Consider the following 25,241-nt stretch of genomic DNA (forward strand, 5'->3'; position numbering starts at 1 on the left):
AGCAACAGTTAGAACTGGACATGGAACCACGGACTGGTTCCAAATAGGGAAAGGAGTACATCAAGGCTGTCTATTGTCACCCTGCTCATTTAACTTCTATGCAGAGTACATCATGAGAAACGCTGGGCTGGAAGAAGCACAAGCTGGAATCAAGATTGCCAGGAGAAATATCAATAACCTCAGATATGCAGTGACACCACACTTATGGCTGAAAGTGAAAAATAACCAAAAAGCCTCTTGATGAAGGTGGAAGAGAAGAGTGAAAAAGTTGGCTTAAACCTCAACATTCAGAAAACTAAGATCATGGCATCCGGTCCCATCATATCATGGCAAATAAATGGGGAAACAGTGGCTGACTTTATTTTGGGGGGCTCCAAAATCCTTGCAGATGATGATTGCAGCCATGAAATTAAAGGACACTTACTCCTAGGAAGGAACGTTATGACCAACCTAGACAGCATATTAAAAAGCAGAGACATTACTTTGCCAACAAAGGTCCATCTAGTTGAGGCTATGGTTTTTCCAGTGGTCATGTATGGACGTGAGAGTTAGACTATAAAGAAAACTGAGAGCCGAAGAATTGATACTTTTGAACTGTGGTGTTGGAGAAGGCTTGAGAGTCCCTTGGGCTGCAAGGAGATCCAACCAGTCCATCCTAAAGGTGATCAGTCCTGAGTGTTCATTGGAAGGACTGATGTTGGAAGCTGAAACTCCAATACTTTGGCCACTTCATGCGAAGAGCTGACTCATTTGAAAAGATCCTGATGCTGTGAAAGATTGAGGGCAGGAGGAGAAGGGGACGACAGAGGATGAGATGGTTGGATGACATCACTGACTCAATGCACATGGGTTTGGGTGGACTCTGGGAGTTTGTGATGGACAGGGAGGCCTGGCGTGCTGCGGTTCATGGGGTCATAAAGAGTTGGACACCACTGAGCAACTGAACTGAACTGAAGAATGAGTGATGTTGAGCATCTTTTTATGTGGTTGTTAGCCATCTGTATATCTGCTTTGGCAAAATGTCTATTTAGGTGTTTTTCTCACTTTTTAATTGGCTTTTTTTTTTTTTTTCTGGTATTGAGTTGTATGAGCTGCTTGTATATTTTGGAAATTAATCCTTTATCAGTTGTTTCAGTTGCTATTATTTTCTTCCATTATGTGGGTTTTCTTTTCACCTTGCTTATAGTTTCCTTTTCTGTGCAAAAGCTTTTAAGTTTAATCAGGTCCCACTTGCTTACTTTCATTTTTATTTCCATTACTCTAGGAGTTGGGTCATAGAGGATCTTGCTTTGATTTATGTCATCGAGTGTTCTGCCTATGTTTTCCTCTAAGAGTTTTACAGTTTCTGGTCTTCCAATTGGGTCTTTAATCCATTTTGAGTTTATCTTTGTGTATGGTGTTAGGAAGTGTTCTAATTTCATTCTTTTACATGTAGCTGTCCAGTTTTCCCCAGAGAAGGCAATGGCAACCCACTCCAGTACTCTTGCCTGGAAAATCCCTTGGACGGAGGAGCCTGGTACCTCATATGCTGCAGTCCATGGGGTTTCTAGGAGGCAGACACAACTTAGCGACTACACTTTCACTTTTCACTTTCATGCATTGGAGAAGGAAATGGCAACCCACTCCAGTGTTCTTGCCTGGAGAATCCCAGGGATGGGGGAGCCTGGTGGGCTGCCATCTATGGGGTCGCACAGAGTCGGACACGACTGAAGTGACTTAGCAGCAGCAGCAGCAGTCCAGTTTCCCAGCACCATTTATTGAAAAGGCTGTTTTCACCCCTTTGTATATTCTTGCCTCCTTTGTCACAAATAAGGTACCCATAGGAGCATGAGTTTATCTCTGGGCTTTCTATCTTGTTCCATTGGTCTATATTTCTGTTTTTGTACCAGTACCATACTGTCTTGATGAATGTAGCTTTGTAGTATAACCTGAAGTTAGAAAGCTTGATTCCTCCAGCTCCATTCCTCTTTCTCAAGACTGTGTTGGCTATTCAGGGTCTATCATATATGGCCTTTACTATGTTAAGGTAGGTTCCTTCTATGCCCATTTTTCAAAGAGTTTTAATCATAGATAGGTTCTGAATTTTGCCAAAGGCTTTTTCTACATCTGTTGAAATGATCATATGGTTTTTATCTTTCAATTTGTTAATCTGGTCTACCATATTGTTTGATTTCCATATATTGAAGAATCCTTGCATCTCTAGAATAAATCCAACTTGATCATGGTGTATGAGCTTTTTGATGTGTTGCTCAATTCTGTTTGCTAAAATTTTTTTTAGGATTTTTGCATCTATGTTCAACAGTGATATTAGCATGTAGTTTTCATTTTTTGTGTTGTCTTTCTCTGATTTTTGTATCAAGATGATGGTGGCCTCATAGAATGAATTTGGAAATGTTCCTTCCTCTGCAGTTTTTTGAAAGAGTTTTAGAAGGATAGGCACTAGCTCTTTTCTAAATGTTTGATAGAATTCTCCTGTGAAGGCATCTGGTCCTGGGCTTTTGTTTTTAGGGAGATTTTTTTTATCACAGCTTCAATTTCAATGCTCATAATTGGGTTGTTTATAGTTTCTATTTCTTCCTGGTTCAGTCTTGAAAGATTGAACTTTTCTAAGAATCTGTCCATATCTTCCAGGTTATCTATTTTATTGCCATATAGTTGTTCATAATAGTCTCTTATAATCCTTTGTATTTCTGCATTGTTTGTTGTAACCTCTCCTTTTTCATTTCTAATTTTGTTTATTTGATTCTTTTCTCTTTTATTCTTGATGAGTCTGGCTAAGGGTTTATCAGTTTTTTTTATCTTATCAAAGAACCAGCTTTTAGTTTTATTAATCTTTACTACTGTTTCTTTCATTTTTCATTTATTTCTGCTCAGATCTTTTTGATTTCTTTTCTTCTACTAATTTTGGTTTTTCTTCTTCTTTCTCCTCCTCCTCCTCCTCCTCCTCCTCCTCCTCCTCCTCCTCCTCCTCCTCCTCCTCCTCCTCCTCCTCCTCCTCCTCTTCTTCTTCTTCTTCTTCTTCTTCTTCTTCTTCTTCTTCTTCTTCTTCTTCTTCTTCTTCTTCTTCTTCTTCTTCCAGTTGCTTTAGGTGTAAAGTTAGGTTTTCTAGTCGATGTTTTTCTTGTTTCTTTAGGTAGGATTGTATTGCTATAAACTTCCCTCTTAGAACTGCTTTTGCTGCATCCCATAGGTTTTGAGTTGTTGTGTTCTCAATGTCATTTGTTTCTAGAGATGTTTTATTTCTTCAGTAACCTGTTGGTTATTTAGAAATGTGTGTTTGTCTTTCTTACAGTTTTATTCTTGTAATTGATATCTAGTCTCATAGTGTTGTGGTCAGAGAAGATACTTGATATTTCAATTTTCTTAAATTTACTGATTTGTAACTCAAGATGTGGTCTATCCTGGAGAATGTTCTGTGTGCACTTGAAAAGATGTATTCTTCTGCATTTGAATGGAATGTCCTGAAGATATCAATGAGATCCAACTCATCCAATGTATCATTTAATACTTGTGTTTCCTTATTAATTTTCTGTTTTGTTGATCTGTGCATTGATGTGAGTGGGGTATTAAAATCTCCTACTATATAAAAAAAAAAAAACTCCTACTATTATTGTGTTATTGTCAATTTCTCCTTTTATGTCTTTTAGTGTTTTTCTTATGTATTGCGGTGTTCCTATGTTGGATGCATAGATATTTACAATTTTTATGGCTTCCTCTTGGATTGATCCCCTGATCATTATGTAGTGTCCTTCCTTATCTCTTGTAATCTTCTTTATTTTAAGGTTTATTTTGTCTGATATGAGGATTGCTACTCCAGCTTTCTTTTGCTTCCCATTTGCATGAAATATATTTTTCCATCCTCTCACTTTCAGTCTATATGTATCTTGAAGTCTAAAGTGGGTTTCTTGTAGACAGCATATATATGGGTCTTGTTTTTTGTATCCATTCAGCCAGTCTGTGTCTTTTGGTTGGAGCATTTATTTCATTTACATTTAAAGTAATCAATGATATATATGTTCCTATTGCCATTTTCTAATTGGGGGTGATTTTGTAGATCTTTTATCCTCTGTTGTATTTCTTGACTATAGAAGTCCATTTAACATTTGTTGTAAAGCTGGTTTCATGGTACTGAATTCCTTTTGTTTGTCTGAAAAGCTTTTTATTTATCCATCAATTTTGAATGAGATCCTTGCCTGGTACAGTAATCTTGGTTGTATATTTTTTCCTTTCAGTTCTTTAAATATATCCTGCCATTCCCATCTGAGTTTCAGATGTTTCAGAGTTTCTGCTGAAAGATCAGCTGTTAAGCATATGGGGTTTTCCTTGTTTGTTACTTTTTGCTTCTCCCTTGTTGCTTTTCATATTCTTTCTTGGTGTTTAGTCTTTGTTAGTTTAATTAGTATGTGTCTTGGAGTGTTTCTCCTTGGGTTTTTCCTGTATGGTACTCTTTATGCCTCTTGGACTTGATTGGCTATTTCTTTTTCTATGTTGGAGAAATTTTCAAATATAATCTCTTCACAAATTTTCTCATACCCTTTCTTTCTTCTGGGACCCCTATAATTCTAAGGTTGGTGCATTTGATATGGTCCTGGAGGTCTCTGAGACTGTCTTCAGCTCTTTTAATTCTTTTTAATTTATTCTGCTCTTCAGTAGTTATTTCCACCATTTTATCTTCCAGTTCATTGAATCGTTTTTCTGCTTCAGATATTCTACTGCTGATTCCTTCTAGAGTATTTTTAATTTCAGTAATTGTGTTATTTGTCTCTGTAATTCTTTCATTCTCTAGGTCTTTGTTGATTTTTGGATTTTTTCCATTTAGTTTTCATGGGTTTTAATCATCTTTGCTATCATTATTCTAAATTCTTTCTCAGGTAATATTCCTACTTACTCTTAATTTATTTGGACTTCTGGTGTTTCTAGTTTGTTCCTTCATTTGTGCAGTATTTCCCTGCCTTTACTTTTTTTCTTTTCTTTTCTTTAAAGTTATTGTGCTTGAGGTCTCCTTTTCTCAGGCTTCAAGGAAAGTTGAGTCCTTTCCTTGAAGAAGGTTGAATTCTTTCTTTCTTTTGGTTTCTGCCCTCCTAAGGTTGATCCAGTGGTTTTTGTGAGCTTCATACAGGGTGAGATTTGTGCTGAGTTTTTGTTTGTTTGTTTGTTTGTTTTTCCCCTGAAGGGCAATACTGAGTGAGGTGGTACTCCTGTCTGCTGATGATTGGGTTTGTATGTTTGCTTTGTTTGCTGTTTAGATGAGGTATCCTGCGTGGGTTGCTACTGGTGGTTGGGTGGTGCCAGGTCTTGTATTCAAATGGTTTCTTTTTTGTGAGTTCTCGCTATCTGATACTCCCTAGGGTTAGTTCTCTGGTAGTCTAGGGTCTTGGAGTCAGTGCTCCAACTCCAAAGGTTCAGGGTTTGATCTCTGGTCAGGAATGAAGATTCCACAAGTGGTTTGTTATGGCATTAAGGGAGAATAAAACAAATACCTAAAATGAGAAACCAAAGTTGAACCCCAGACCAATGGAAGTTACAAAATCATGAAAATAATAATTAAAATAGTGGAATATACACATATACATATATACCCATGAGCAAAGTGAGAACAAAATAAAGTGCAGTAGACTGATCTGCTGAACAAAGGAAATCAAAAGTTATATTTACCAGTTAAGGATAAAACTAACTTAAGCACAAACTGGAAAACAGAACTAAAGCAAGGTGTCAAGTGGGGAATACAGCAATGAAAACAAAACTAACAAATATGTTGAGAGGAAAGGAAAGAAAGAAAGAATAGATATGCAAAGTTAAATGGAGCTAGATAAAGAAGATTTATAAACATTAAAGATTAATTGCAAGAAGAAAAGAACAGTAAGAAAGGCAACCAAGGAATAAATGTAGAAAAAAATATAATAGGTTTAAAAAAATTAAAAATTAAAATTGTAAAAAAGAGAAAAAAAATGGAAGAAGAAAGAAAAAAGTGGGGGAGGGGGAGGAAAACTCTACAGAACAGTAAAAGCCCAGTGTAGAGGCAGAGGTTTATAACAGCAATAGAAAATGTGATTAAATATACACATATACATATACACCCATAAGCAAAATCAACACAGTCCAACAAAAATTAAGTAGAATAGATTGACCCAACAAACAAAACTAAAAATTATATTGTCAGAACAAAACTAATTAAAGCACAAACTGGAAAACAAAACTAAATCAAGGTGCCAATTGGGGAAAAAAGCAATGAAAATAACACTAACAAATATTTTTAAAGGAAAGTAGAGAAAGAAAAGAAAGAAAGAATATAAATGCAAAGTTAAATAAAGGTAGATAAAGAAGATTTAAAATCACTGCAGATGGTGACTGCAGCCATGAAATTAAAAGACTCTTACTCCTAGGAAGGAACGTTATGACCAACCTAGACAGCATATAAAAAGCAGAGACATTACTTTGCCAACAAAGATCCATCTAGTTGAGGCTATGGTTTTTCCAGTAGTCATGTATGGATGTGAGAGTTGGACTATAAAGAAAACTGAGCACCAAAGAGTTGATGCTTTTGAACTGTGGTGTTGAAGAAGACTCTTGAGAGTCCCTTGGACTGCAAGGAGATCCAACTAGTCCATCCTAAAGGAGATCAGTCCTGAGTGTTCATTGGAAGGACTGATGTTGAAGTTGAAACTCCAATACTTTGGCCACCTGATGTGAAGAGCTGACTCATTTGAAAAGACTCTGATGCTGGGAAAGATTGAGGGCAGGAGGAGAAGAGCATGACAGAGGATGAGATGGTTGGATGGCATCACTGACTCAATGGAGATGAATTTCGGTAAACTCTGGGAGTTGATGATGGGTGAGAGGCCTGGCTTGGTGTGGTCCATGGGGTCCCAAAGAGTTGGACATGACTGAGCGACTGAACTGAACTGATATACATTAAAGGGGAAAAGAACAGTAGGAAAAGGAAACAAAGGAATAAATGTAGAAATAACAACAATAGGTTTAATAAATTAAAATTTAAAAAAGAAAAAAGAGGAAAACTCCACAAAACTGCAAAAGCCCAATATAGAGGCAGAGGTTTATGACAACAATAAAAAATGTAACTGAGGAAAACAAGAAAAAAGAATGCTCAAAAGCTTAATTGTATTTCTTAGTGCCAATAAAATTGACAACTATAATAGAGGAGGAAAACAAGAAGAAAAAAAAAAAATCCAAAGAATCTACAGAAGAATTCAAAAAATAAGAATAATGAATGCTTTTCTTGAGTCACTATTGTGACTCAAGAAAGAGACTCCTAGTCACTTTCCAGCGCTAGGAATCACAGTTCACCTTAGTCCCTAGGATGCCCTCTAATGCTGTGCTGTGGGAGCAGCTCAGACTCTAATCTGTTCCTACTCCTGTGTGTTCTTTCCTCCAATGTCCACAGTTATCAGAGCTAGTGCGTTTTCTTTTGTGGGAGCTCTTGATTGCCTTTTATATATTCCATAGACAGAGTCTGCCTAGTAGATTGTGTCCATTTAATCTACAGCTTGTATCACTGGTCGGAAGGTTTGGGGTATTCTTCCTTAGCCACACTGCCCCTGGGTTTCAATTGTGGTTTTATTTCTACCTCTGCATGTGGGTCATCCACTGGGGTTTAGCTCTTCAGGCTGCCCTGAAGGGCTTGTGTTTGTTCCTGTGAGGGCCAGGTGTGGAGGTGGCGCAGCTGCTTGGGTCACAGGGGTTCTGGCAGCACAGGTATTCAGGGGGATTGGCGGCTAGGGTAGTAGAAAATATAGTGCTCTAGAAGGATACGGCCACCAGTATTGGTCAATACACTCCAGTATTCTTGCCTGGAGAACCGCCCCACCCCCCACCCCCCCACCCCCACCCCGACAGAGAAGCCTGGCAGGCCACAGTCTACAGGATTGCAAAGAGTCAGATACTACTGAAGTAGCCTTGTGTGCATAAACACAAGACTTTCCTTTCTTTCTTTCTTTTTTTTTGGGGGGGGGGGGGGGGGGTCTGTAGCAGCTCTGCTCCAGTAAGAGTACTCAACTCTTACTGGAAGGTGAAGGTGGTGCAGCTGCTTGGCTTGCAGGGACCCTGGTGGCACCAAGTGTGCTGGGACACAGACACAGACTGCCTCCATGGCAGGAGTTATGGCCCTATCAGAGTCTTTTTTCAAGCCTCTTGTAACTGGTGATCGGAAAAGGCAATGGACCCCACTCCAGTACTCTTGCCTGGAAAATCCCATGGACAGAGGAGCCTGGTAGGCTGCAGCCCATGGGGTCGCTAAGAGTCAGACACGACTGAGGAACTTCACTTTCACTTTTCTCTTTCATGAATTGGAGAAGGGAATGGCAACCCACTCCAGTATTCTTGCATGGAGAATCCTAGAGATGGGGGAGCCTGGTGGGCTGCCATCTATGGGGTCACACAGAATCGGACACGACTGAAGTGACTTAGCAGCAGGAGCAGCAACTGGTGATCAGAAGGCCTCTTAGGCCAGTTGCTCGCCATAGCTCTGCCTGTTCAGGCCTTTCTTTTTTATTTTATTTTTTTAATGGAGGATAATCACTCTACAATGTTGTGTTGGTTTTTACCATGTAGCAACCTAAAGGTGTGTGGGCTTCTCTTTGTGGTGGCTTCTGTTGTTGCAGAGCATGGGCTCTAGACACTTGAACATCATTGGTTGCAACACATGGGATTAGCAGTTGCATCACATGGGTCCTAGAATGTGCAAGCTTCAGTAGTTGTGGCACAGGGACCAGCTGCTTTGTGGCATGTGAGATCCTCTCATACCAAAAGGTTGTTGTTGAGCCATGAACTACGGCCAGGATTCTTGGCCCCCGGAGGAGAAGAATTCAATCTGGGACCAATGACAAGGCTTGATTGCTCAGAGCTTTTGTGTAATAAAGTTTTATTAAAGTATAAAAGAGATAGAGAAGGTAGTAGGTGATACCTGCATAGCAATTTATAGGATTAATAAAAGAGTCTCTAATTTGAGTAAGTATTGAATACAAGCTGCTGCTAAATCCCTTTCTCACTTCTTTTAAAGCTCAACAGTGTCCCATGGTACAGACCAGTCCTCTCCTTAGCAAACCAGTTCTCAGGGCCTCACTGTTTATCTCATATTTATCATAATAGCATATCTCTTACTGCATTTAGTTAATTACTCTGATGATATTCCTTCATAATTTCTACATTTTCACTTTTCATTTTCTCTTTAATTCCTTACTTCTCTGCAATGTGACTCCAATATTCAGCATTCCATTGATGCTACTCCTGTTGTGTGTACCAGTGACCTTCTAATTAAAAAGCAGTTTCTGTTCTTATCTCAGTTGAGGTTTTTTTATAGCATACAAATACTTCTCTCTTTTTTGAAATTATATCTACTCTGACATACACTTATCATGACTCTCCTCCTTCCCTTCTGTGTGCAAATAGTTGAATCAAATAAATCTTGCAAAAGAGAACATCAAACAAATAAGCCCAGCTTGTGTTGCTAGCAGCCGTATATCTGGAATGAACTTCTCATCTAAAACATGTCATTATTCATAGGTTATATAAAAAGTGTTGATGTGTAAAGATACAGTAGCTCAAAACTGCTTAAATTGTCATGAGTTTTTTAGGATAATTAGCAATATCATTATATAATTTAACATTTTTAAATATTTATATGTATAATTGATTGTGTTCTCTAATAACCATGAAAAAGCCTTTAATTACTCATTATAACCCAACAATGTGATCTTGTCCATCATACATTTTCATTACCCTTCTAATAAAATTATTTTGGTGCTTTTGAATTATTTATACAATACTATGCAATTTGCATAATAGTTTACCTAAATATCAGTTTTGCTAGTTAAATCCTTTTCAAGAATCATAACTCTGCCTATACTGGCATATCTTAAAGAATTTGGGACATCTTTATTTTTAATAAATTATATTACATTGTTAGCTTTATTTTTTTTTTTACATTTTTATTTTATTTTATTTTTTAACCCTACAATATTGTATTGGTTTTGCCATATATCATAATGAATCTGCCACAGGTAAACATGTGTTCCCCATCCTGAACCCTTCTCCCTCCTCCCTCCCTATACCATCCCTCTGGGTCGTCCCAGTGCACCAGCCCCAAGCATCCAGTATTGTGCATCAAACCTGGACTGGTGACTCATTTCATATATGATATTATACTTGTTTCAATGCCATTCTCCCAAATCATCCCACCTTCTCCCTCTCCCACAGAGTCCAAAAGACTGTTCGATACATCAATGTCTCTTTTGCTGTCTCATATACAGGGTTATTGTTACCATCTTTCTAAATTTCATATATATGCGATAAAAGAAAGATTTTTTAAAAATTTGGAGTAGTGAACTCCCCATTAGTCTTGTGATATTTAAGAGTAGCATTCATGTTCTGACCAACAATATTTCACTACAAATTTTCTAATAACTAGGTGATACTAATCATAGCCAGACATAGAATTAAATGACTTGACTTGTGATTTTCTAGTTTCTATAACAGATAAGTTACACAATCATAGATTCAATGGCAGTATTTTCTCTGAGTTACAATATATTCCCAGCAATCTTGGCAAATAAAAAAGACAAGCACATCTGAGTTGCCGTGAATAAGAGAGGATATTAAAATCAAACACAGAAAAGAACTCAAATTTTCAACTGAGCTCTGAAACTATAATTGTGTGTCCTCTGCACTGTATAGAAAAGATGCCACTTATTTCTGACTGTGATTAACGATTCTTTTTAGGCAGACAACTTTATTTTCCATTTAACAAAGATTGTGTCCTAGGGTTTTGTTTTATTTCAATTCTATAGTCACTTCTAAATCTGAAAAATCAGATAACAAAATTGAATTTGAATTATGTTTTATTAATGTGAATCTTTCAATATCTGTCATGCAACTGGAAGCATATATAAATTTCATCAGAAAGTATATAGGTCTATATTCTGTAAAATTCCTGTAGGCAGAAAATTAACAGCCTAGCACTGACAAGAAGCAATGATAGCAAACAAAAGTAATGTCTAAAAAACTGTGCCAAGCTATGGTCATAAGAGGATGTGGGTGGAAATTAGTTATTACATTTACAACAAATAAGAAAATCAAACAAAAGTTGTTTTTTTTTTTTTTAATTACTTTGGTAAAATGAGAAAAAGGAAAAGATGTTAACTGACATTTTTTAAAAGAACATGTTGAAGTGAAGTGAAGTGAAGTCGCTCAGTCATGTCCGACTCTCTGTGACCCCATGGACTGTAGCCTACCAGGCTCCATCTATGAGATTTCCTAGGCAAGAATACTGGAGTGGGTTGCCATTTCCTTCTCCAGAGGATCTTCCAGGGATCGAACCTGGGTCTCCCACATTGCACGCAGATGCTTTACCTTCTGAGCCATGTCAAAAATGAATGAAAGAATTGAAAGAGACATGTGTACCCCAATGTTCATCGCAGCACTGTTTATAATAGCCAGGACATGGAAGCAACCTAGATGTCCATCAGCAGATGAATGGATAAGAAAGCTGTGGTACATATACACAATGGAGTATTACTCAGCCATTAAAAAGAATACATTTGAATCAGTTTTAATGAGGTGGATGAAACTGGAGCCTATTATACAGAGTGAAGTAAGCCAGAAAGAAAAACACCAATACAGTATTCAGTTCAGTTCAGTCACTCAGTCATGTCCGACTCTTTGCAACCCCGTGAATCGCAGCACGCCACCCTCCCTGTCCATCACCAACTCCCGGAGTTCAACCAGACTCACGTCCATCGAGTCAGTGATGCCATCCAGCCATCTCATCCTCTGTCGTCCCCTTCTCCTCCTGCCCCCAAGCCCTCACAGCATCAGAGTCTTTTCCAATGAGTCAACTCTTCACATGAGGTGGCCAAAGTACTGGAGTTTCAGTTTTAGCATCATTCCCTCCAAAGAAATCCCAGGGCTGATCTCACAAATGTACTGCCTTATAAGTACCGCGCGCTAACCGATTGCGCCACTGGAGCTCTTCCAGGGCTGATCTCCTTCAGAATGGACTGGTTGGATCTCCTTGCAGTCCAAGGGACTCTCAAGAGTCTTCTCCAACATCACAGTTCAAAAGCATCAATTCTTCAGAGTTCAGCCTTCTTCACAGTCCAACTCTCACATCCATACATGACCACAGGTAAAACCATAGCCTTGACTAGACGAACCTTTGTTGGCAAAGTAATGCCTCTGCTTTTGAATATGCTATCTATGTTGGTCATAACTTTCCTTCCGAGGAGTAAGCGTCTTTTAATTTCATGGCTGCAGTCACCATCTGCAGTGATTTTGGAGCCCAAAAAAATAAAGTCTGATGCATATATATGGAATTTAGAAAGATGGTAATGATAACCTTGTGTGCGAGACAGCAAGAGACACAGATGTATAGAACAGTCTTTTGGACTCTGTGGGAGAGGGAGTGGGGGGATGATTTGGGAGAATGACATTAAAACATGTATAATATCATATATGAAATGAGTCGCCAGTCCAGGTTCGAAGGAGGATACAGCAAGCTTGGGGCTGGTGCACTGTGATGACCCAGAGGGATGGAATAGGGAGGGAGGTGGGAGGGAGGTTCAGGATTGGGAACACGTGTACACCCGTGGCGGATTCATGTTGATGTATGGCAAACCAATACAACATTAAAGTATAAAAAATAAATTAAAAAAAAAGAATGAAATAACATTGAATCACTGCTGCTGCTGCTGAGTCATTTCAGTCATGTCCAGATCTTTGCCACCCTATGGACTGTAAGCAGCTAGGCTCTGTCCATGAGGATTCTCCAGGTAAGAATAACAGACTGAGATGCCATGCCCTCCTTGAGGGGATCTTCCTGACCCAGGGATCAAACCTGCATCTCTTACATCTCCTATATTGGCGGGAGTGTTCTTTACCAGTAGTGCCACCTGGGAAGCCCTTCAGTTCAGTTCAGTTCAGTTCAGTAGCTCAATCATGTCCGACTTTTTCCCATCCACAGACTGCAGCCTGCCAGGCTGTCTATCACCAGCTCCTGGAGTTTACTCAAACTCATGTCCATTAAGTCGGACATAGGTGATACCATCCAATCATCTCATCCTCTGTCATACCCTTTGCCTCCCACCTTCAACCTTTTCGGCATCATGGTCTTTTCAAATGATTTAGTTCTTCATATCATGTGGTCAAAGTATTGGAGTTTCAGCTTCAGCATCAGTCCTTCCAGTGAATATTCAGGACTTATCTCATTTAGGATGGACTGGTTTGATCTTCTTGAAGTCTGAGGGATTCTCAAGAGTCTTCTCCAACACCACAGTTCAAAAACACCAAATCTTTGGTGCCCAGCTTTCTTTATAGTCCAACTCTCACATCCATACATGATTACTGGGTAAACTATAGCTTTGATTAGACAGATATTTGTAGGCAATATAATGTCTCTGCTTTTTAATATGCTTTCTATGGTCATAACTTTTCTTCCAAGGAACAAGAGTCTTTTAATTTCATGGATGCAGTCACCATCTGCAGTGATTTTGGAGCCCAAAAAAGTAACGTCTGTCACTGTTTCCACTGTTTCTCTATCTATTTGCCATGAAGTAATGGGACCAGATGCCATGATCTTAGATTATTGAATGTTGATTTTAAGCCAACTTTTTCACTCTCCTCTTTCACTTTCATCAAGAGGCTCTTTAGTTCTTCTTCACTTTCTGCCATAAGGGTGGTATCATCTGCATATCTGAGGTTATTGATATTTCTCCTGGCAATCTTGATTTCAGTTTGTGCTTCATCCAGCCCAGCATTTCTCATGATGTACTCTGCATATAAGTTAAATAAGCAGGGTGACAATAGACAGCCTTGATGTACTCCTTTCCCAATTTGTAACCAGTCTATTGTTCCATGTCCATCCAGTTCTAACTGTTGCTTCCTGACCTGGATACAGATTTTTCAAGAGGCAGGTCAGCTGATCTGATCATCTCTTTAAGAATTTTCCACAGTTTGTTGTCATCCACACAGTCAAAGGTTTTGACATAGTCAATAAAATAAGTAAATATATTTCTGAAACTCTCTTGCTTTTTTGATGATCCATTGGATGTTGGCAATTTGATCTCTGGTTCTTCTGCCTTTCTAAATCCAGCTTGAACATCTGGAAGTTCACAGTTCACATATCATTGATGCCTGGCTTGGAGAATTTTGAGCATTACTTTGCTAGCATGTGAGATGAGTGTAACTGTGCAGTAGATTGAACCGTCTTTCTCATTGCCTTTCTTTGGGATTAGAATGAAAACTGACCTTTTCTAGTCCTGTGGCCACTGCTGAGTTTTCCAAATTTGCTGGCATATTGAGTGCAGCACTTTCACAGCATCATCTTTGAGGATTTGAAATATCTCAACTGGAACCCCATCACTTTCATGAGCTTTGTTCATGGCAATGCTTCCTAAGGCCCACTTCCCATTCCAGGATGTCTGGCTCTTGGTGAGTGATCATACCATCATGATTTCCTGGGTCATGAAGATCTTTTTTGTACAGTTCTTCTGTGTATTCTTGCCACCTCTTCTTAATATCTTCTGCTTCTGTTAGGTCCATGCTATTTCTGTCCTTTATTGTACGCATCTTTGCATGAAATATTCCTTTGGTATGTCTAATTTGCTTGAAGAAATCTGTGGTTTTTCCCATTCTGTTGTTTTCCTCTATTTCTTTGCATTGATCACTGAGGAAGGCTTTCTTATCTCTCCCTACTATTCTTTGGAACTCTACATTCAAATGGGTATATCTTTCCTTTTCTCCTTTGCCTTTCACTTCTCTTCTTTTCTCAGCTATTAGTAAGGCCTCCTCAGACAACCATTTTGTCCTTTTACATTTCTTTTTCTTGGGGATGGTCTTGATCCCTGCCTTCTGTACAGTGTCACAGACCTCTGTCCATAGCTCTTCAGGAACTCTATTGTATAGGTCCTTTAATGGACCAGAACCTGGTGGTCTGGAGTTGACGATAAGAAAGTAAAGGAGAGAAAGATGCTGATATTACTTGGTTTACACAGAAAGCCAGTAAAGCCCCTGGCACGGGGCTTGCTCTGTTCACGGAGGCCTCAGGCGCCCTCTCGATGGGGTGAAGGCACACAGCACCTTCTCGAGAGGTTCTTAGAAGTCCGGGCAGAAAAGTAAACTCAGAGAGCCTCTGGACTCCAAAGAAATAGCCTGAGAGAGAGAAAGAAAGAGAAAGAAAGACATGGGGACCAGAGCTCTGATGGAGCAAAGGTGTTTTAATCAACATGGTGTGGACATATATACTGTCTTCAGTCAGTTCAGTTCAGTCGCTCAGTTGTGTCCGACTCTTTGCGACCCCATGAATCGCAGCACGCCAGGCCTCCCTGTCCATCACCAACTCCCAGAGTTCACTCTGACTCACGTCCATCGAGTCAGTGATGCCATTCAGCCATCTCATCCTCTGTCGTCTCCTTCTTCTCCTGCCGCCAATCCCTCCCAGCATCAGAGTCTTTTCCAATAAGTCAACTCTTTGCATGAGGTGGCCAAAGTACTGGAGTTTCAGTTTTAGCATCATTCCTTCCAAAGAAATCCCAGGGCTGATCTCCTTCAGAATGGACTGGTTGGATCTCCTTGCAGTCCAAGGGACTGTCAAGAGTCTTCTCCAACACCACAGTTCAAAAGCATCAATTCTTCGGTGCTCAGCTTTCTTCACAGTCCAATTCTTACATCCATACATGACCACTGGAAAAACCATAGCCTTGACTAGATGGACCTTTTTTGGCAAAGTAATGTCTCTGCTTTTCAACATGCTATCTAGGTTGGTCATAACTTTTCTTCCAAGGAGTAAGCATCTTTTAATTTCATGGCTGCAGTCACCATCTGCAGTGATTTTGGAGCCCCAGAAAATAAAGTCTGGCACTGTTTCCACTGTTTCCCCATCTATTTCCCATGAAGTGATGGGACCAGATGCCATGATATTCGTTTTCTGAATGTTGAGTTTTAAGCCAACTTATACTGTCTTACTAGGTAGTTATTCTCAGCAAAGGTAAAGATTAAAATTCCAGACTTACAAAACATAGGCGATCCATATTAGAGAGAGAGAGTTGTAAACAATCACTTTTACCGTATGATTCACAAGAATGAAGAGGGTACTTATCACCATATAGAAACACTAATGAAGGAAATGCCTGGATTCCTCAGTCCCAGGAGAGCCTTGCCTCTCCTCTCAACTCCTGAGTATTCAGGAATTAATAAGGAACAGAGAATTCCTTATAGATCCAAAACAGCACACAGGAAGCCACCTGTTAAATTCTTCCTGATACTCTATCAGATCTAATCTCTTGAAATATTTGTCACTTCCACTGTATAATCGTAAGCAATTTAATTTAGGTCCTACCTGAATGATCTAGTGGTTTTCCCTACTTTCTTCAATTTAAGTCTGAATTTTGCAATAAGTATTTCATCATCTGAGCCACAGTAAGTTCAGATTGGTGGGCGCTGGAGTGGTGGCTACCCCACGTCCAGGGTCATAGTAGAAGCCCCAGCAAGACTGTAGGAGGGGCGAAATCACATTTAGAATCAAGTGCCATAGGCGCCAGAGATGCTCAGAGAGCTCAAACAAACCTTGTGCACACCAGGACCCAAAGACCCTACAGAGACTGAAACAAAACTGTGTTTGAGTGTCTCCTGTGGAGGTACGGGTCAGAAGTGACCTGCCACAGGGATAGGGGCTTTGGGTTCAACAGACTTGTGTATGGCATAAGCCCTCTTGGAGCAGGTCCCATTAACCCCACAATAGAGCTGTCAGAACTTACACAGGACTGGAGAAATAGACTCTTGGAGGTCACAAACAGAACCTTGTGCACACAAGGACTCACGAGAAAGGAGCAGTGACCCCACAAGAGACGGACCTAGGCTTGCCCATGAGTGTCCAGGAGTCTCCAGCAGAGGCATAGGTCGGTGGCCTGCTGCAGGGTTGGGGGCACTGAGTGTAGCAGTGCATGCACGGGACCTTTTGAAGGAGGTTGCCATTATCTTCATTACCTCCACCATAGTTTGGCCTCAGGTAAATCACAGGGAGGGAACACAGTCCCATCTTTCAACAGAAAATTGGATTAAAGTTTTATTGAGCATGGCCACGCCCATCAGAACAAGACCCAGTTTCCCCTTCAGTCAGTCTCTTCCATAAGAAAGTTTCCATAAGCCTCTTATCTTTCTCCATCAGAGAGCAGACAAACTGAAAACCACAATCACAGAAAACTAATCAATCTAATCACATGGACCACAGCATTGTCTAACTCAATGAAACTATGAGCCATGCCATGTAGGGCCATCCAAGACAGACAGGTCATGGTGGAGAGTTCTGACAAAATGTGGTCCACTGGAGAAGAGAATGGCAAGCCAATTCAGTATTCTTGCCTTAAGAACCCTATGAACAGCATGAAAAGGAAAAAAGATAGAACACTGAAAGATGAACTCCCCAGGTCCATAGGTGCCCAATATGCTACTGGAGATCAGTGGAGAAATAACTCCAGAAGGAATGAAGAGACAAAGCCAAAGCAAAAACAACACCCAGTTGTGGATGTGAATGGTGATGGAAGTAAAGTCCGATACTGTAAAGAACAATGCTGCATAGAAACCTGGAATATTAGGCCCATGAATCAAGGCAAATTGGAAGTGGTCAAATAGGAGATGGCAAGATGGAACATTGACATTTTAGAAATCAGCGAACTATAATGGACTGAATGGGTGAATTTAGCTCAGATGACCATTATATCTACTACTATGGGCAAGAATCCCTTAGAATAAATGAAGTAGCCATCATAATAAACAAAAGAGTCTGAAATTCAGTACTTGGATGCAAGCTCAAAAACAGCAGAATGATCTCTGTTTGTTTCCAAGGCAAACCATTTAATATCACAGTGATCCAAGTTTATGCTCTGACGAGTAATGCTGAAGAAGCTGAAATTGAGTGGTTCTGTGAAGACCTACAAGACCTTCTAGAACTAACACCCAAAAGAGATGTCTTTTTCACTATAGGGGACTGGAATGCAAAGGTAGGAAGTCAAGAAATACCTGGAGTAACAGGCAGTTTTGGCCTTGGAGTACAGAATGAAGCAGGGCAAAGTCTAATAGAGTTTTGCCAAGAAAACACACTGCTCATAGTAAACACCCTCTTCCAATAACACAAGACAAGATTCTACACATGGACATCACCAGACAGTCAATCCCAAAATCAGGTTGATTATATTCTTTGCAGCCAAAGATGGGAAGCCATATCAGAGAGGAAATCCCAGTAACAGAATAAATGAGGGATGAAGATGTACACTAATGTCTAAACCAAGTTTGCGTGCTAGATGCATACTGAGGCCAAACAAAAAGAAAAATCAGAGCTTTCAGCAGAGAAAAGTTTATTGATCTGGGGCACTGCCCTCCAGAGAAGATAGGAGATGGTTGTTCTCAGATCCATCATGCTGGCTGGCCAGGGCTCAAGGTTTTTAGAAGCAAGAAGGGTAAAGAGGAGGAAAGGGGGCTTTGTAATTTTAGCTTCCCACAGATCTCAATTGCAGACTTACTGCCACTGTCTTGTGACTCAGTGTGATTTTGATGATTGTTCCTGCAGAGCATATTAGTAAGTCTTCAACTCTTATTCTACAGAGAGCAAAAACAATAGTTGAGACATTTTATTACTTATTTAGAGCATTATGTGTTGGTCAAGAATGTCAGTTCGCAATGGCTCCTGATTTTTTTTTTTTTTTTTTCTTTTAAGACCTTTTGAGATTTCTGTTTCCTGCAAAACCATTTGGGTTTGCTTCACTTGTGTTCCCTCACTTTCCTAATTGTAGTAATTGTAAATGAGTCCACTCTTTGGAACTCCGGGAAGGCCTAGAAGACTTAAAACTTTTCTCTAAAAATAAGAAATGGGGGACTCTGAGGGACTTTTGAACCCAGGAAGATCCCTCAAGTCCTGTTTGATTTCATTAAGGCAGGACACAAATCTTCATGTTACATATGCATAAGGTAGGATACAAGGGAAAGAATACTTGATTAGGGGCAAGGAAGGAGGGAATCTAGGTAAGATTTGAAAAGATAATTACAGGCATACATTACAAAAAGAAAGACTAAATGGAGCAATAGATATACTAGAATAATTATATAGTAATCAACATGCCCTCTAACTTCGTCTTTGGGATTTTTTTTTTTTTTTTTTTCATTTAGATAAAAATAAATCCTCACTGCCACAGTATTTCATTTGGCAGGGTATCAGGTAATTTATATTTCAAATATGATCTCATCATCAATTCCATGTGTTGACATTAATTGAACATCTGTAATATTTGAAGCTCTGGCTTGTAGAAAATATACCTAAAAATCAAAATCCTCAAATCTGAGAGACTCATATAAAAATTAGAAAACTGAGAAAAGGTGCTCTTATCAAAAAAAAAATGCTTTGTACTCATTTTAAGTCTTCACTTTTAATCCACCCAGCTCTTCAATCTAACTACAGGGAGCAAGATCAGTTCAGTCACTCAGTAGTGTCTGACTCTTTTTGAATTCATGGACTGCAGCACACGAGGCTTCCTTGTCCATCACCAACACACAGAGCCCCCTTCAAGCTCATGTTCATTGAGTCGGTGATGCCATCCAACCATCTCATCCTCTGTTGCCCTTATTCCTGCCTTCAGTCTTTCCCAGCCACAGGGTCTTTCCCAATGAGTCAGGTCTTCTGGGGACCATCTGTTGGCCAAAGTATTGGGCCTTCAGCTTCAGCATCAGTCCTTCCAATGAATATTCAGGACTGATTTCCTTTAAGATTTACTGGCTTGATTTCCTTGCAGAAGACTCTCAAGAGTCTTCTCCAACAGCACAGTTTAAAAGCATCAATTCTATCTATGATCCAACTCTCACATACATATCACCACTAGAAAACCCATAGCTTTTACTATATGGACTTTACCTCTTCTTTTTCATATGCTATCTAGGTTTGTCGTAGCTTTTCTTCTAGGGAACAAGCATCGTTTAACTTCACAGCTACAGCCACCATCTGCAATGATTTGGGGCCAAAATAAAGTCTGTCACTGTTTCCATTGGTTCCCCATCGATTTGCCATGAAATGATGGGACCAGATGCCACTTTTTTGAATGTTGAGTTTTAAGCCGTCTTTATCACTCTTCTCTTTCACTTTGATCAAGAGGCTCTTTAGTTCCTCTTCACATTCTGCCATCAGGGTGGTGTTATTTGCATATCTGAGATTATTGATTTTTCTTCCTGCAATCTTCATTCCAGCTTGTACCTCATCAAGCATGGCATTTCACATAATGTACTTATGTATAAATGTACTTGCATATAAGTTAAATAAGCAAGGTGACAATATACACCCTTGAAACCAGTCTATTGTCCCACATCCAGTTCAAACTGTTGCTTCTTGACCTACGTACAGGTTTCTCAGGAGGCAGGTAAGGTGGTCTGGTATTCCCATCTCTTTAAGAATGTTCCTTCTTTTGTGTGATCCACATAGTCAAAGACTTTAGCGTAGTCAATGAAGCAGATGTAGATGCTTTTTTGGAATTCTCTTGCTTTTTATATGATCAAATGAATTTTGGTAATTTGATCTCTGGTTCCTCTGCCTTTTCTAAATCCATCTTGAACATCTGGAAGTTCTCAGTTCACATACTGTTGAAGCCTCTCTTGGAGAACTTTGAGCATTACTTTGCTAGTGTGTGAGATGAGTGCAATTGTTTGGTAGTCTGAACATTCTTCAGCATTGCCTTTCTTTGGGATTGAAATGAAAACTGATATTTTCCAATCCTGTGGCCACTGATGAGTTTTCCAAGTTTGCTAACATATTGAGTGCAGCACTTTCACAGCATCGTCTTTTAGGATTTGAAATAGCTCAGCTGGATTCCATCACCTTCACTAGCTTTTTCACAGTGATGTTTTTTAAGGAGTACGGAAGGAAGAAATTATATGAAACTATATCTGGCATAGAATGAGCTCAAATAAGAATTATACCTTTTTAAAGGCTTAAGCTTACCTTTAAGAAGCATAGGTACCACCTTACCTGCCTCCTGAAAAACCAGTATGCAGGTCAAGAAGCAACAGTTAGAACCAGACATGGAAGAAAGGACTGGTTCCAAATTAGGAAAGGAGTATGTAAAGGCTGTATATTGTCACCTTGCTTATTTAACTTATATGCAGAGGACATCATGTGAAATGTTGGGATTGTAGAAGCACAAGATGGAATCACGTTTGCTGGGAGAAATACCAATAACTTCAGATATTCAGATGACACCACCCTTATGGTAGAAAGTGAGGAGGATCTAAAGAGTTTCTTGATGAAAGTGGAAGAGGAGAGTGGAAAAGATGACTTAAAACTCAACATTCAAAAAGTGAAGAACATGGCATCTGGTTCCATCACTTCATGGCAAATTCATGGAGAAACAATGGAAACAATGGCAGACTTTATCTTGGGGGCTCAAAAATCATTGCATATGGTGACTGCAGCCATGAAATTAAAAGAGGCTTGCTCCTTAGAAGAAAAGGTATGACACACCTAGAGAGCATATTAAAAAGCAGAGACATTACTTTGCCAACAAAAATCTGTATCGTCAAAGCTATGGTTTTTCCAGTAGTCCTGAACTGATTTGAGAGTTGCACCATAAAGAAGGCTGAGAATTGAATATTTGATGCTTTTGAACTGTGGTGTTGGAGAAGACTCTTGAGAGTCCCTTGGACTGCAAAGAGATCCAACCAGTCCATTCTGAAGGAAATCAGTCCTGAATATCATTGGAAGGACTGATGCTGAAGTTGAAGCTCCAATACCCTGGCCACCTATGTGAAGACCTGACTCATTGGAAAAGACCCTGATGCTGGGAAAGATTAAGGCCAGAGGAGAATGGAATAACAGAGGATGATATGGGTAGATGGCATTATTGACTCGATGAACATGAATTTGAGCAAGGTTCTGGAGTTTCTTATGGACAGGGAAGCCTGGTGTGCTGCAGTCCATGTGGTCCCAAAGAGTCAGACAACACTGAGTGACTGAATACCAACAAAAAGGCTTATGCCAAATGCTACAAATAGATTCAAAGTTTCTTTTCCTTTTTTTTTTTTTTTTTTTTTTGTTTTTGTTTTTTTCCCCCCACATTCCACTTCAAAACTGAGAGCTGGAAAAGGCAAGATTCCAAGGCAACATTAACATGAAGAAATATTCTAAAGCCTGGTTTCATGAGTCTTCCCCTTCTTCCTTTACCAAGATATTAAGATCCATACTTCTCCTCTATATGGAGAGAGATCTGGATCAAGAATAGACTAAAGACCATTCCACCCTCTGGAAGGCTGTCTCCCACTAATAAACACTCTTTCTTTAGCAGTCTTAGAGGTACCTTCTCAACCTTCAAGACCCAATTCAAATTGTTTCTTCTCAGGGCATTTTCCCTTGTCTCATCAAGGCAGATTTAACCAAACTTTCCCTTGGGCCAAAACTTTCCCTTGTGTGCAGCAATCATTACAGTTTTAAACTAAGTTGCTTTTTTTTTTTTTTTATTGAATTTATTTTCCTCTACTAGATTATGAGCTTGAGAGGTCATTCCTTCACCTGGTTTTCATTCAATTCCCCCTCAATCCACTTAATTCCCCTGCCAAGACAGGAAGAGTTAAATAATGCTTTCTCCACTTATAATAATGGGTCTTCAATAAATACTGTTGTAATGTTTATTTCATAACTTATCTTCCACAGTTGAACCCCAAAATGTTATTACTTGTTTAAGAGGAGAGTCAATACAGATGTTCAAAATTAATTCTGTTGAGTGAGTAAAATTAGCAAAGATTTTGGAAATTGTTCTTGACTACAGAGGGTACTAGATTTTGTTTTAGGTTTATCTCATCAAAAATGTCTCCAAAGCAATGTCTTTGGTAGAAGAATTTTGAGAACCTTTTCAAGGTATGATTTGATACTTCATTCAAGCAATATTTTTAAGGAATTTATTCAGTAGAGAGATTTTGAGAGCGCTTACTCAAGGTATGATGTTGTTACTTCATTTCAGGCAATATTTTTAAGGCATGATTTTGTCTTGAGTAAAGAAATTAAAGAGGCTTCCTTGGCAGCTCAGAGATAAAAGACTCTGCCTGCAATGCAGGAGCCACAGGAGATGAGGGTTCTGTTCATGGGTCAGGAAGATCCCCTGGAGAAGGGCATGGCAACCCACTCCAGTATTCTTGCCTGGAGAATCCCATGTATAGAAGAGCCTTGTGGGCTACAGTACGTAGAGTTGCAAAGAGTTGAATGTGACTGAAGCAACTTAGCATACACACATGCAAAGTAAGGAAAATTGAATGATTCAGAAATAACCATTCATATTTTTAAATTTCTAAGAATTCATTTTTTAATATAAAAATATTGATGTAGAATCCGTGCCTGCATAAGTTATTTAAGGACATGTTTTTAGTAACCACTCTGAATTTTTTCCCCACTAGGATACTCGATACTTCAAGCTATTATGGAAAAAGCAGGACAAAATGGTTGGCACGTCAGCGCTATATGTGTGGAAAATTTTAGTGATGTCAACTACAGGCAACTTTTAGAAGAACTTGATAGAAGACAAGAGAAGAAATTTGTAATAGACTGTGAAATAGAGAGGCTTCAAAACATATTAGAACAGGTAAGTGCTGGATTTTATGTTGTTATTATTAACCTAGATCTTCTACAAATATGGTTGACCTTTATTGATGGATAAATATGTTGTCTCACCCATTTAGTCAAAGTGTGGAGTCTGGGAGTTTTTGCTCCATGATCTATTTAATTCTAATATTAAGTCATGGGGCTTCCCAGGTAGCTCAGTGGTAAAGAACCCACCTGTCAATGCAAGGGACACAAGAGATGAGGAATCAATCCCTGGTGGGTGGGGGCGGAGGTGGGGGGAGAAGATCTCCTGGAGGATTAAATGGCAACCCACTCCAGTATTCTTGCCAAAAGAATTCCACGGACAGAGGAGCCTGGCTGGCTACAGTCCATGGGGTCACAAAGAGTTGGACACAACTTAGCGACTGAGCACACACACAAGCAAGACTAAATCATAATTTTTTAACACCAAAGACCGTTTTTGTTCTCAATGTACTTAGAAGCACTATTTCTCATACATTTTTAAGCTGTACAATAGAAAGGACTTTTTGAGACTCAAGAGCTGTTGACCTCCTATTTTCATAAACACTAATTCTAAAGATTATTAGAATATTACAAAATGTGACTCTGTACTTTTTATAACCTTTAGAGAACTAGCTATGTGAGAAATATCCAAATGAATTAATAAAGCAATGAAATAAAACAAAATTAAGTGACATACTGTGATTATTTTCTTCTAAATGTTTTAAGTAAATACATTGCCACTACAGTGAAGATGGTTTTCAAATCTTCTCCCAAGGAAGAATCCTTTAATGAAGACTTTCAGTGCTTGTTGACTTGATTTAAAGCATATAGGAAAAGGTAAAATTGAACTCTGTCATTGCATTAAACGATAGAAAAATATCATCAAATAAGGGATAATACTTGCTCCTAATCCTGCATGTCCTGATAAAACTTTAAAGGCTGTATTTGGCCAAAACTGCAGTGAATGAATGCCATCTAGTGGTTTTATAAATGTTTGCTCATATTTACCTACAATATCTTATGCTTGCTGAACAATATTGTAGCATGTTTCATTTGTTAGTTACATACAGTTCATTTGCATAACCTGATTTGATTTGATTACTATGATTTGATTCATAGTAATAACTTACCAATTTGAAAGTTTATTTATAAGAACAATTTAAGTACTCAACTCTACAAATCAAAACCAAGACATATTTCAGAGATTTCTCCTTAATATCCAGGGACACTAAACTAGATGCCATAAGTTTCTTTATTCAACAGTAATTAGCATTTGTAAAAGTCAAAAGCAAAAAAGCATGTAGAATTTCTTGTAAAGTTCTTTGAAGCCAGACTATACTGTAAGAAAAAAAATGACAGTATTCTCCACCCGTTGCCCTTTTATAGAAGAAAGTTAAAGTGATGTCTCTCAGTCGTGTCCGACTCTTTGTGACCCCCACGGACTATAGCCTACTACGCTCCTCCATCCATGGGATTTTCCAGACAAGAGTACTGGAGTGAGTTGCCATTTCCTTCTCCAGGGAATCTTCCAGACCCAGGGATCGAACCCGGGTCTCCCTCACTGTAGGCAGACGCTTTACCATCTGAGCTACCAGGGAAGTCCTTTATAGAAGAAGGGGTGAAAAAACAACAGTTGATTGATGAATCG

The 25,241-nt window shown here is 39.2% G+C and overlaps 1 protein-coding gene across 11 annotated transcripts in view; it reads left to right on the forward strand.

The window, feature by feature from the left end:
- Positions 1–25,241, forward strand: part of GRIA4 (glutamate ionotropic receptor AMPA type subunit 4) — a 678,364-nt gene that overhangs the window by 471,868 nt on the left and 181,255 nt on the right. For all 11 annotated transcript variants that reach the window (XM_027563975.1, XM_027563976.1, XM_027563974.1 and 8 more), the window contains one exon: positions 23,425–23,609. In XM_027563975.1, coding sequence (XP_027419776.1) covers positions 23,425–23,609 — 185 coding nt within the window. The remainder of the gene's footprint in view (positions 1–23,424; positions 23,610–25,241) is intronic.

Source organism: Bos indicus x Bos taurus, chromosome 15 (assembly GCF_003369695.1).
Source record: "Bos indicus x Bos taurus breed Angus x Brahman F1 hybrid chromosome 15, Bos_hybrid_MaternalHap_v2.0, whole genome shotgun sequence".
NCBI lineage: Eukaryota > Metazoa > Chordata > Mammalia > Artiodactyla > Bovidae > Bos > Bos indicus x Bos taurus.